General features: G+C 34.4%; 1 protein-coding gene across 4 annotated transcripts in view; it reads right to left on the minus strand.

Annotated features, from left to right (window-relative positions):
- Positions 1 to 14,214, minus strand: part of SNX29 (sorting nexin 29) — a 133,715-nt gene that overhangs the window by 103,289 nt on the left and 16,212 nt on the right. For all 4 annotated transcript variants that reach the window (XR_011101751.1, XM_068699831.1, XM_068699833.1 and 1 more), the window contains exons 6-11: positions 13,274 to 13,344; positions 12,163 to 12,411; positions 9,941 to 10,310; positions 8,884 to 9,002; positions 6,528 to 6,609; positions 5,914 to 5,996 (exon numbers count right to left, since the gene is read on the minus strand). Coding sequence is in view for 3 of the 4 variants with exons in the window: in XM_068699831.1 (XP_068555932.1) it covers positions 5,914 to 5,996; positions 6,528 to 6,609; positions 8,884 to 9,002; positions 9,941 to 10,310; positions 12,163 to 12,411; positions 13,274 to 13,344 (974 nt within the window). In the remaining variant the exon portion in view is untranslated. The remainder of the gene's footprint in view (positions 1 to 5,913; positions 5,997 to 6,527; positions 6,610 to 8,883; positions 9,003 to 9,940; positions 10,311 to 12,162; positions 12,412 to 13,273; positions 13,345 to 14,214) is intronic.

The following is a 14,214-nucleotide window of genomic DNA, read 5'->3' on the forward strand; positions in this document are numbered from 1 at the left end:
TGGACAACTTTCTTCTCTCCCTAGATTAATTTCACTGGCTTACCCATAACTTCCTTCATATTTTTCTACAGTGACAGGAGCTTTTGCCCATTAAAAAAAAAAAAAAAAAAAAAAAAGAAGATTGTACTGTGGACCAGATTAAATCTGTCCAACTCCTAGTAATGGACAAAATGTAAAAGTTTATACTACATCAATCGAGTGTATCAGTCAGTGCAGACACAATTCAAATCTGGCATTTCTAATCTGCTGGTTAATTCCCCTTTGCAGGATTCTGCAGGGTTCTGTTATCACTTGAAATCTGCCAATCCTATTTGCTCATGGTGGATTCTTTTCAAACCATTTCTGCTTCTTTGGCCATGAAGAAATTAGACAATTATTTTTCCACCCATTCCACATTACAGCTTGAGAAGTAGCTGGCATTAGCAAGAAACATTTCAGTAGGTCGAGGGACTTTGCACTCCATTAATTCAGCACAGAAAGAACAATTATTTTTGTACAGTAACTTAGCATCTTTATGAGTTCTCTATATAGCCAACCAAAAGAAAGATTCCAAATCTTGTAGAGAAGCCAAAGTAAAATTTGTGGGTATTAAACACTAACTTAAAAAAAAAAAAAAAGGAGGTTTCTGCTTTCTCCGTCAATAATATTACTAGCATTCAAAACCAAAGCTGCGATTACATTAAGTACTTAATCAGATTTCCTAAGGCAGTGCTCTCAGCATGAAGAATGTTCCAGCATGCTTCTTCACCCATCACTCCTACTGCCGTCCCTGTGCTGGCACCAGTGTTTGTATACAGTGTCCTCGCAGGAACTGATCCAGCTCAAAATCACATTTTTCTGGTGGGCTACTTTTCAGACAAAGAGTTGCCAAGTGATCTTAGTGGCAAGTTCAGTACTGCTGCTGGTAAAAGGCACACAGCAGAAAGCAGGCAGGGCAGAACAGAACACCTTGTTAGCCATTAAGGATGAGGAGTACAGGGCAGAACATCCTTTTTGCAAGAATAGAGTTCTGACCAGGCAACCACTGCAATTTATGGAGCAATTGTAGGGAGAAAAAAAAAAAAAAAAATCTTAGAGCGAAAAGATTTGATACTACCAAATAGACTATGCTCCAGTATTTTCATGACTGTTTTTCAGAAGAGTCTGTAATAGCTTCTTACTTACTAGTATTTATTTTGGAGGGAAAAAAAGACTGTATTCTGAGACTTACATATTATTTTATTAGTATTCTTTTGGTCATGATGAGACACTGCCACTTTATGGGCAGCTTGGAAAAATTGGAGTTTTTATTTTTGTTTTGGCACCTGTAGAAAATTGGTGGATTCTAATAGTCCTAATATGTAATGTTATGATATGTAACCACCACTAATACACTGTGTTATGAAAATGGACCACATTCTGTCAACGTGAAGAGTAAAAATTTGTTTAAAGGATGAGGAAAACAGAACAATCCAAGAATTGTTCAAGCCTTATACAAGTGTATAGTACAAGCAAAAAACATTCATAGTAAGCTTTCACTACAGTAACACGACAATAAAATAACAATCTCTAACTATTATGTTGAACTTAGAATCCTCCTCAAGAAAGCATTAAGACAATGCTTTTTAAATATTTCAAGAGGGTCACTAAAGTATGGTAATGCGACAGTCTGAGTAAGCTGCTATTATTTCTCTGCTTCTCAATAAATTAAAGCCATTGCCACTCAAACAAGTTATTGTGGGGCTGACTGTACTAACACTGGGGTCACTACTCTACAATAATTGGTGGTATGCATCCTGTCTGTTTAAATGTGTACTGAGTTATTAACATTTAACTGACAGATTTTAAGTTGTCTCCACTTTTCCAATTCTACCTGCCTATTCAAACTGTAACCTTAACTTGCCTACTAACTTGATCTTCTTTCCCTTACTGCATCTTCTCTCACTTCTCTCTGCAACACACACAACGTAAGCAGATCATGTAAGCAAGATTCTCATAAAGACTGTATTTTGGGGAAAAAAAAAAAAAAAAAAAAGAGCAAAAAGTCTCTTGATATAAAAGTTAGAAGACTTCTTATTTATATTTGATTTTTTTTTTCCTGAAAATCATAGATTTTGCAGTATTGTTAAAGATATAGCAAAGCAGACACTACCAATTTCATGATAATGTATAGGAATTGAAATTAAGCAAATCAATGCTTAATTTAGGACCACAAAAGCAAACACTCATACTCAGTGTTTCTCCTTAATTTTGTCCAACTCCAACATCAGTGGAGATGTGGAAGGAAGCATCAGCATAGACAACTGGGCTGGGCTGGACAGCCAAGGTTCCAGGAAGGCTTGCACAGCCTGTGCTTACTTTAGTATTTACTAGTGGTAAATAAATATAGATTACCAAGTTAAAAAAAAAAAGAGAGAGAGAGAAACATTGTTCACAACATTTTTTTCCAAATTCATGATATTTTGATATAACTGAAGTGAATTAAAAGGACAGATCCTATTCTAATTCAAGCCTAACATTCAAAACTTTTCAAAATTGCCATTTCCTACTCTCACTTGTGCTTCTCTAAATTTTTTTGCAATATGTGAGAGCAGTCAGCTGAACACAACAAAGTAAATCCAGCATCATGCACTGCAGCAAGTTGACCTCAAATCTGCCAGAACATCCACAGTTCGTTACTCTCGTTTGTGGGTTATGCTTGCCTCAGATCAGTTTACGATTATAATGTTTTTCCAGCACTTATATTTTATTCAGTGTCAGGGTTAGAAGAAGGAACTGGGGATGGGGTGGGGAGGGAATCAGGATGATACACACCAACCTGAAGGTTGTACCAGCAACCACAAATTTCTGACTTCCACCTGCAGCCTCAATCTTTCTCCCTCTTTTCCCCACCCTCCCCTTTTTCCTTTTAATAAAGCAGTGGGAGGATAGCCAAGTATAAGTGCTTCAGACAACTGTTTGATGTCAGAGTTTATGTCCTACTTCTGAACTGCTTTGAGCTTGATATAGTCATTTACGCTCTGTAAAGTAATATTAACAGAAAGAGATACACTACTTTCATAAGAAGCAGCATTAGCACCAACATATCTAAAATCCAAGTGATAATCAGCGTTTCATAAAGACAGATATAAAATAACTCATCAAGTCTTTCAAATTATGTAATCTTAAGAGCTATTTTCACAAAAACACCTCAAAAAAAAAAAAAAAAAAAGACTCCCAGGTACAAACCAAAAACTCTAAACCAATTCTTTCTTTAGCAGTAAAAAAGATAACATGAAATTCTAAGAATGTGCTTATTAGATTTTTCATATTAAATCTCGCATTTTAAAATTCCAATAATTAACTTCTATTATTGAAATTAATCTGTAGTGCCTAGTTAATAATAAAGTAAATATTTGCTTTAAAATGTTTTTAATTCACTTGTATACTACTTGAATAATCTAACTTCTAAACAGCTTTCATAAATTCACATCCAGAGCATGAAATAGGTTTTAAAAGTGACATGTTTTATGGAGCACCTGTAAATTTCCCAGCAATCTCCAGAAAATTCTTAAGCTTCACAACTCTTGAGCTATTTAACCAAAGAAAGATTGGATAAATATGATTTGCAATCACCTGTTATGAAGAATGAGCTGTAAGTGAAATCATCTCTCAGTGTACACAAGGTCATGCAGCACTCCTCTGCAATCCTGCAGATAGAATACCAGGGAGGGCTGGGAGCAGTCTACAGAAATGATTTTTTTTATTTTCCTGGATGCAAATTTACACGGGTATCTTCTGAGACAAAATAAAACCTTCAGCAGACTAGTTACATCTTAAATAAGAAGTCTGACCTTTCAAGACATGCTCCCAAAGCCGCTTGCATGAACATTGGCTATTAAGGCTTTACTGCTCCAAAATCCTCTAAATATTAGCCTGTCATGTCACTATTAATAAGGCAAATTTTAGTAGGAAATAAAAGACAATGTATTTTGGGCCTTCTACTGTGGAAAACAAATTGTCCTAACTTTAAAAAAAAAAAAAAAAGTTAGCACTATACAAACAAAATGGAAAGGAAGAAGGGGAAGAACAGATTCAGAAAAAACTCTTTTCAAGCTTTGTCTTCAGAATTAAACAGCACAAAAATCCACAGCCACTGGAGACCTCACAGTTTTTCTCTCTACGCTATTGCATTACATTTTTCTTTCCTGATGTGTTAGAATTAGTTGCCATGCAACCAAGCTATAAGCCTCACCATTTAATAATTCTTCTGGTAATTGCAATATAGAAAAAGAGCTTCAGTGTCTGGGTACATCATAGCACTGAATTCTTTCTGTATAGAGAACCTACGATTTGTAATAACAAACTTGAAAAAAAGGATTTTTATTTAATGTATCTAGGATCAGCTATTATAAAGATATTAACTTAAAAGTATAGCCAGCTGAATTTTCATTATAGTAATTATTTACCAATGGTTCTACTGGCTTCATAGCTTATGTGTTTCCTCAAAACCTTGTCTGAAATGGAAAGCTAATGATTATGTTTCTTCTGATACTGTGGTTCATTTCATTTAGAAACTGCTAAGTATCAACAATTGAAAATCCCAAGGTTTACTTTGTTTTATAGCTGTCCTAACTACACATGTGCGCTGCGCAACTGAAAGAGACCAACTGCGGCCCCTGCTGGTACCTATGCAACAATAAAATCAGTGAAGTGCAATAAAAATAGGACATTTGCCATTAAAATTCTACGACTAAAGAACAAAGCTAAAGCTTAAGTACAGAAGGATTAGACTATATTAACACCATGAACAGAAAACACCCAGTGACCAAAGCATCACAGTGCTTCCAACAGTAACTTCATCTACATCTTCAACTGTCACTTCAAAGTCTCAAACTAGATTTTTACTTTATAAAGCACTTTGTAGGAAAGGATTTTTCAGCTTTGTAAGGCTCACTCAGCAGATAATTACTAGAGCCTGAATCAGAATCCAGCAAAAATTCATGGCTTACTTTTAACATATCAACCAGATACCATTTGAACATGAAAATAGAACGCAGGGTTAGAATACCATAGTGTTCATTCATTTTGATGATTTCGTAAATCACTTTCTCAAATGAATCTTGTCTCATCACTTCTGTATTCCCAAATGTTATCATTTAAGATTTGTACATACTTATGTTTAAAAAAAAAAAAAAAAAAAAAAAAAAAAAACAGACACACACCCTAGAGCTATAGGAACAAAGCCACATAGACCAGCTCAGTTACAGAACTTTCTGTACAGAGAGAAAAAGCCAAACTGTCCAGCTATGCAAATAAGTAAGCCAGTATAAGTATTAAGTTTTCTTTCTGCAAGTTTATGTAAAGAAAAGGATGGAAGATGGAATAAATAAACAGACAGTACTACTGATCTCTCTCCTACAGCAAAGGCCATTTTATTCTGTCCAGTTCAACCCTTAACACTAATGAAAATAAGTCTTCCACCTTAATCTTAAATAAAGTTTTTGTTCATGAAAGGCCACATTTACGTTTGGAACAGATTTTCCCTATTAAAACCATAGGCTGAGTAGAGTTCTTGGGGTTTTTTTCTTTGCTCTCCTGGCATTAAAAAGCAGGACAAATAATTAAGACCACATCAGAACAAGCCATTAGCATTTTTAGAACGTGCAGAAATTGAATGATGTTAAACAAATTAAATCATTACTATTAAATACTGAGGCCACAACTAGTATAAGAATATTTATAGCAGTTCTGTGGAAAAAGAGGCTCATGTCATACAAGCTGCAATGAACCATAACCTGTTATCAGCCAATTCAGAATCATTTCTAATGTGACCAGCACATCAGAAATGAAGTGCTCCATGCCTCTCTAAATAGATCTCCTCGAAATAAGAGAAGAAATGAAGGACTTCAAAAGTTAATTCCATTAATCTAGATACATCAAGGAAGTACTTACTAATTGTCATGGATTCCGGCACAGTGGCTGAAGGCAACATATTGCTTAAAGTATTCACTTGAGCTGCAGGATTGACTTCCAGTCTAGTCATAAAAGTACAATGTCATCAATTAATGAAGACAAAATCCTGAATTCAAAACTGAAGCAAAAAGAAACTAGAAGCCTCGTCATCTATTTAATGCATGTAATCATACACAAAACAACTCATATTCAACCAACTTCTGTTTAATTAACCTTTAATGTATCTGTTTTATCTGATTTTTCAATACACACAAAAAAGGTTCAAATCAACAGACCACGGAGAGTATGGTTAATAAACAACAACATAAAAGCTATTTCCAAAACCTGGAGGCTATGCTCGCTTATCAATTCAAATTGACATAACTACATGACTTCTTCAAAACGACCAGGAAAAGTACAATATATTAAAACTATAAAATTAGGGAAATGTAGGCTTTTGCATTTGTCTTTCCAAAAATTTCCAAGAGTAGCCTGATAACGGTTTGTTTTCGAATACAGAGTAGCTGTTTGTTAGGCAACAATACTAAACTAGCAGCTATAGGTGGAAAGTGTTTTTTTGCTTTTTTTTATTTTAAAACATACTTGACATGTACCTGTAAGGATGATCAGATCTTCTTGGAATCAGTTCTACTGCATGAACACCACTTTCATGTCTCTCTCCATTCTCCAGGTTATCTAAAGTAGAATGCACATGCATAAGCGTCTTCAATTAACAGTACTTAAATAAAGCAATACTTACCTTTACTAAAGAATTGTAAGTGTTTAAAAGCTTTCTCCAAAGCGGGTTTCTGTACTTTCACACTCAATGCCAGCAGGACTGTAACATAGCCATCAGTTTAGCAAAAAATTATTGCAAAACTTCTTTTTATAGTTTAGACATAGACATTTAACATTGACAGCAATGTTATAAATCTATGAAGAGACTTCTTATTGAAGTTATTTTTGCAAGCCCCGGGAGTTTAATTAACACGGCATCTGATACTCATTACAAATCTGTTTTGTGACTTGCAGGAAATAAATCTGTGGTTAGTCCCCAATATCCAAAACCTTGCAAAGGAACCAGTCCTTTATACATTCCCAACAGAGCACCATAGCTTTTCTCTGACTTACTATGTATACATATAGTACATAGGGCTGTGAACCAAATACCAGGAATCAGATACTTTTCAGAAAAGCATGGATAATATACATCTGTCCACAGATACACAATTGTCAGCATCAAAATATACACATCACTGGGCCCACCGTGATAGTGGGTCAGGTGAAAGGAAAAACAACACCACCTACCTTCTGTGAACATATTAAGAAAAGAAAAAAAAAGAATCATTTACATTTTCTGGTATCAGTATGTAAGGGTTACAAAGCTACCCTAAAACAAACCTGAAATCATGAGCTAAAAAAATATTATATAGAATTTAAGAAGCAGGAAAGAAGTTGATGGGAATTACAGTTATGTCAGGATGACTATGGAGAAGAAAGTTCATTTTTTATGCTGTAGAGTTTACTGAAGCTCAGTATAGATCTGTATATTCCAGTTTTCTTCCAGGCACCTGACTTTTGATTCAGGATCTCTCATCTCTAGGTACATGGAGATATGATATGCCCTGACACATCCTTGAAGCACAGCAGCAGACTAAAATTGAAAACTCATATAAGCATACAACACTGTATGTTGTAATATATTTGAAATAGATACATATCTTGTTAGTTATCTGTGTAAGACCTTTAGAGTAAAACACTGAGTTAAACTCTGTATTTTATAAAAGCTCACTATGCTTTAGCAGCAATCTTATCATAATAATAATGAGCTTGCCAGTTACTGGGAAAGCTAGAAGAAAATGGGTTGTACTTTATATTAACCACTCACATTTCATAAGAGGTACAAATGTTAAAATACAGCAGAGGGCAGTACAGCATTATTGTACGAATCATGTTATTCTTATCATCTTACTTACAGAAGTGAAATTTCTTTTTCACAGCCACTCAGTTAACAGTCTGTTCGAACTCCCAGCATAAATAATGTATATGCAAAAAGCATGAAATATTTTACCACTACAATAGATTATTTGAATGCCACTGAGAAGTTATTAATAGTCACTGAAAGGAGAACACACCCCAAGTTTTATAAAAGCAATGCTTTATAAACAGCTAGCAAAATATTAACTTCAAGATTTTTGAGGGGGAATTCTTTTGTTTTGTTACCAATACAGACATTGGACCTTCTTTTCTATACCTTTGACCATTCTCATTGCTTTCGTCAAGATCTCTAAACGGTCCTCATCACCGTTCATATGCAGTTTGGGGTACTGCACTTAATATTGCAGCTGAGCCAAATGAGCATAAACTTACAAGTGATACTTCCATTTACGCATCTCAGTATGAAATGTGCTTTTATTGTAGAAGCACAGAACTGATAACTTACTATCAGCTTGTATCCCACTGTATCTCCCATATCCTTTTCCAAGGAAGTATTTCCTAGCCAATCATTCCTCACCCTGTATATACACAGATAACAGCTTCTATTGAACTACATCCAATATTTAATCGTTTCTCCAATCTGTCAAGATTAATTTAAATTCAAATTATCAAAAACACTTCAGCTTCTTCCAGCTTAGTTGTACCTAGAAATTGGATAAGGATACTTTCTAGTCAACCATCCAAATCATTAGTAAAATACTATACATACAAGACCACAGCTTAATCACAACAAAACTCTGGTCTGTTTTGATATGGGTAAATCCTCCTCAATTAAACAGCTTAGATATGAGCTAAGTATAAGACTACTCAAATAACTTTGTCTCCTATCTAGAAAAAAAATGTATTCAAAGATCCTGTCCCAGCTGTATGGTATCTTGTTAAATCCTCATAATCCCATACTATTTGTCATCGTCCCATGTTAGAAGTTTTCTTACAAATTCTGTTGGCATGAGATAGAATTAAAATACTTACCAGTCTGGGAGTAAGAGCCAACAGCACTGACAGGAAATAGAACATCTGAGTCATCATTCAGGACCTGCAGAGGACTCCAACTGCATATCTGAGAGTTGCATGTGACTATTTCATGAGGCCTAGATTAAGAAAATAAAACCTATATAAACAGTCAGCATTAATTTTCACAATACTCACATTTCTTTCGGAAGTATCATTGCAAGAAAAACCTTTATTTCAATCTGTCTGCCAACTTTTTGGTTTGGATGTACATAAATCGACAAAGATGTACATAAATTCCTAATAGTGGCCTTCCAGTACTTAAAGCAGGCCCACAGGAATGATGTGGAAGGACTCTTTATGAGGGAGTGTAGCGATAAGACAAGGACAAGGGGTGATGGTTTTAAACTAAGAAAGGGGAGATTTAGATTAGACATTAGGAATAAATTTTTCCCTATGAGGGTGGCAAGGTCCAGGCTGCCCAGTGGATGCCCCATCCCTGGCAGTGTTCAAGGCCAGGCTAGATGGGGCTTTTAGCAACGTGGTCTGGTTGGGAAGTAGGAGATGTTCCAACCTCCTGCCATGGACAAGGACTAGATGATCCTTAAGGGCCCTTCCAATACAAACCATTCTACAATTCCATGATTCTACGATAAGATCATTCCAAACCATCAGTTTTATGTTTTTGTCTTGGTTAATGTCTACACTGAATACTGTCAGTCTCTATTTAATAATATGTGGGTTTGCTGTTAAGCCAAACTGAAGTTGGTATCATACCAAAAATAAGCAAGTAGCATAAAAAGTAAGAATTATAGCTTGGCTATATCACGCAAGAATTTAAACATCTGAGAACCTCATGGAGAACATCTGAAATCTCAATATTGTGTTTTTAAGTGGAACTTAGATTCCAAATATCTCCAAACTAGTCCAAGTGGTTCAAACAAAGAATGACTAAAGAAAACCCTAAGTGCAGGGATTTCTGTTAGTTACACAAATTAGCCAGTACCCCTGAAAAAAAGAGACGTAAAGAGGAAAAAAAAGCATGAAAAAATTATCACTTGTTCCTTCAATTACTTACTTTTCTGAAGGTTCAATTTCATTTTCTGTGCCTTTATTTCCTAGTGTTTTTCCATAAAGCTCATCTTCGTCTGCATCTTCATCATCAATACTCTTCACGTCTAGTTTCTGGTATTCATATTCTCCATTCATGAACACTGAATTGCTTTTCCATGAATGGTTACTTTCATTTCCGCTCAAACTTTTTCCAAGACTGGTTTCAGATGAGGGTAATATAAAAACTGAAGATTTATCTAAATTCTCCTCTGAACTTTCTCCTGTAACCAGAGGTTTTGTGGCATCCCCCACATTTTGTTCATCTTCCTCTTCATCAAATGAGATTATATTTGTCACTCTCTTCTTCTTTTTGCGATCCTTTTTAGATTTCAAGTCTAGAAGCAACATAAAGATTTTCATATTTTAAAAAAAGAAAAATAACGTAATACATTTGTAATTTTTCCTAACAGAACTCATGAACTAAATGAGCTAGAAAAAAAAAAGACAATTAGATCCCTGATGCCATTCATTATCTTTCCATACATGTTAGCTTATAAAATAAAGATGGTACTTAAAGGTTTATATGCTTTATATAATTCAGATTTTAAAAGTTAGTTCAGATGTGCATTAATAACAGTATTCAATTGAAAGTGGAAAAAAAGTTCAAACTTGTAAAATAAAATTTAAGAGAAAAAGTTAGCCTTTCCATCACCTTCTCACATGGATTATAGCTAGTGTATATTGCAAGGTATGTCTACACAACAGATAAAACATCCAACAATTTCAAGAAAATAAAAAAAAAACTTGTAATCAAGTAAAGACAGTTTTGTCTACATTCTAGAAATAGAGCAGTTAGTTTTCAGAAAGAAAGAAAGTAAAAATCTTGCTCCTTCTCTCAGCTAATTAGTTCCTGCTTTTGAATACAATGAAATCCTGACTACATCATATCTAAGACGTGACGGTCATTTTTCAGTGATTAGCTAGCCTCATGTGCACATCATAATCAGTGAGAATAAATGATCTTGCAAGTTTGAAGCACCCCTAGAAACATCAGAAATTTATTCATCCACACAACACTGTGACTAAACTGTTTTAAGTGAAGTCCCACTGTTATATATCCACAACAGTGATTAACATACTTTTAAGAGCAAGAAGTTAAAATCCATTCTTAATGCAAACAGAATTCCAGCAAAGAACATTGACTTTAATGTAAACATTTAACTTTATATTCAGCACATAATTTCATTTGAATACACCAACTTTCTCAATGGAAGATTTATTGCAAGTTTTACAGTGCATGCATGTACTGTATGTGCATGACCTAGACAAATAACATGCATTGTGTTGTAGACATGTGCAGCATGTCAGTTATTTCATCTTGAAAGCCTACTCTATACTTAAAAAGTTATCCCAAGTTAAATATCACCTACTTTAATCTCATTTAAAACACTAAACCAAAGCTTTACTTCAAGCTTATTTTGAATGTCATTTTAAAGACAAAATTTTAAATGCCAATAAAAAAATAGATTTTATCTCAACACCTATTCCTACCAGATAGCATTCACACTTTTTCTTTTTATCATAACCAAAACTATTTAAAGCCTAAATTCAAACCTTGCTTTTTAAATGAAAAATACATGAATCCAAGAGTCTTTCTGCAGTTTTGTAACTTTACAAAGCAAAGCATCTTCTCAGCTCTACTTCTGGAAATAAAGATGGTAAAATATTCCTTTGTTATTTTTGCAACTGAAAATGTAGAATAAATATCACATTTTACCTGATTAATTTCAAATTACAGGACATTAAGACTTTGGATTCATGTTATTGACTATACCCTACAAGCTGGTTGCAACACAAAAGGATTTGAACATGTTTTGAGTTTTTGCTTGTTTTTTTGTTTTGTTTAAAAAAAAAAAGGAGTAGATTTTCATTTGTGGTAATTATCTGTTTCATATAGGAATTCAGACTCTAAACATGGGTGGTGTTTGAAGACAGCAATCTAAATTTTTAATCCAGTATATAACAACAGATATATGGCTGTATATTTCTGACTGATAAAGTGCCAAATGTAATCATATCAAAAAAGAAAAAAAAATCATTACATCAGAAACTGCGAGACATAATCTTATGATTAAGAAATTAAAATTCAGGTCACTAGTATATCAAATTTAATTGAAAAAAAATATTTAAACACACATTAACATTTTGAAAGTTTTTGAATGATTCTAACACTGCAAAAATGCTTACCAGCATTTACATTCTTTGAGAGAACAGGAAGTGGGTCAGTGTCTTGATCAGGTTTTATTAGGATGGAGACAGCAGAGGATGCAGTTATCTCTCTGAGAAGGCTGCTAACACCCTGAGTGGATTCTTTCAATAATGAGGTTACATTTTGCGTTGATTCCTTTAACAGATCAGACACTGTGGGTGTACATTTGCTCTGTCCATTTAAATCCTTATTATCAATGTTGATGGCAAAAAGAATGGAGTTCAGACCTTCAGATAAAGGAAAAAATAAGATCAAAACCCCACTATATACTTCATGCAAAAGTTACAAAAATAAAACTTAAGCACGTAATAAAGCTTTGACATGTAAAATATTTTTCCCAAAAATTCACCTACATTCCTCTGAGCCTGAATTCTTACCCTTCCCTGTACCATTCGTTCTTTGTTTGATACTATTCAAGCTCATGCAATCGCTTCTGAATTTATCTTGATGGCTGCTCACAGTACTTTTTGCATATTTAATGTGCAGCTGAGCTGGTGTATTTATAAGCTCATATTTAAATCAGTTTCACTGCAGCTTTATTATTTGTTGGCTCCTACACTCTATAAAAAACCTCCTGTGAATGGTATCTTGCGGAAGGAAGCAGGTGATCATGTATCTGGGAAGTAGATGTACACAGTAACAATATATCACTTCTGTGATATATTAACTCCATAGAAGTAAGCTATTTGTAGCCAGTTCTTAACTCTTACTCTACTCCCATTTATTTACCTACAATCTGGGCCTTACTAAGAAAAGTCTATCCTTGTTCTTTTAAGCTCAGGAACAACCCTTTTTTTTTTTTTTTTTTTTTTTTAATTGAGACATTTTTGTGAGGTGGGAAGCGGGTGGGGAGTTATTATTACAGATGAAGGGTCAGAAAATTTGCCTGGAAGACTTCTGAACAGTAGAAAAGCCAGATTCAGTGTTTTAAAAGTTCATAACAAACTGGCATAATACCTTGACCCCTGAACATGCATCTGATGCACATTCTCCACATAAAGGTGAGAGAAGCACCTTACAATCATGAACAGAAATAATACTTCAAAATGAAATAGTTTTCCCAGAATAGTAGCATATAAGAGGTCTTACCCGCTGCCATTGTAGGGATCATACTAGAACGTTCTTCATCCATCATAAAAGACCAGTCTTCATAGAAGACACTAAAGTTTGAAAGGAAAAAAGCAAAGAATATGCAGTCTGATATTAACGTATGTTCCACTTCTAAAACATGAGAACTCTGAAAAATAAGCATGGGCACACCCAACAGGTCAAATATATTACCGTAACTCCCTGAAGCCCTGAAATATATAGACCATTTACACAATTGCGTAAGAAATGCTTAAGTTCACTATGAATGCATCAAGTTACTTGTTCTAAATCTAGCTCTTTTTAGTAGCACGATGCTCTATTTTTGCTATCAGCATTCAGTTAACTAAACATAGAAACAGACAGCAAGAAAGACCTCAACCTGTATTAAACAAGACAGGTTCATTTAGAAGTTTCCAAACCAGGTAAGAGTTCAGGACATAAAGTGATTCTGCAACTCCCACTTGAATTTTGATAACATTTAAACCTTAAATATTCTAGAATACACTTTTGTAGCAAATAAGAGTTCGTGTACAACACTCAGTGCTGACAATCTTGATATATTACAAATACTGGTACAAGCATCAGGGTAGTAAGTAGTGACTTAGCAATTCCAATCACTAATCTCTCAGAACAGTTTTCAGATTTTTTTTTTTGTTCATATATTTATTTGATTTCATACCAAAATCTGTCTTGCGAGAAGGCTGCAGAGAATTGGGACAGACTGAAAGGCACTAAAGAACTCAGCTCTGCTATTATATCCATTAGTTGATGCAAATGGAAAGAGTGACTTCCTGCTGAATTTACTGGGCTGGCTCAAACTCAACAATTATTGAGAATAAATATCACAGGTTTCCAAAAAGAAAATGATCTGAACATGTATGAGAAAAGAAGCATGAATGAATCTAAGTGCATTTTGCACATCGAAAATACCTTCGGAATTC

This window comes from Anas acuta, chromosome 15, assembly GCF_963932015.1.
Source record: "Anas acuta chromosome 15, bAnaAcu1.1, whole genome shotgun sequence".
Taxonomy (NCBI): Eukaryota; Metazoa; Chordata; class Aves; order Anseriformes; family Anatidae; genus Anas; species Anas acuta.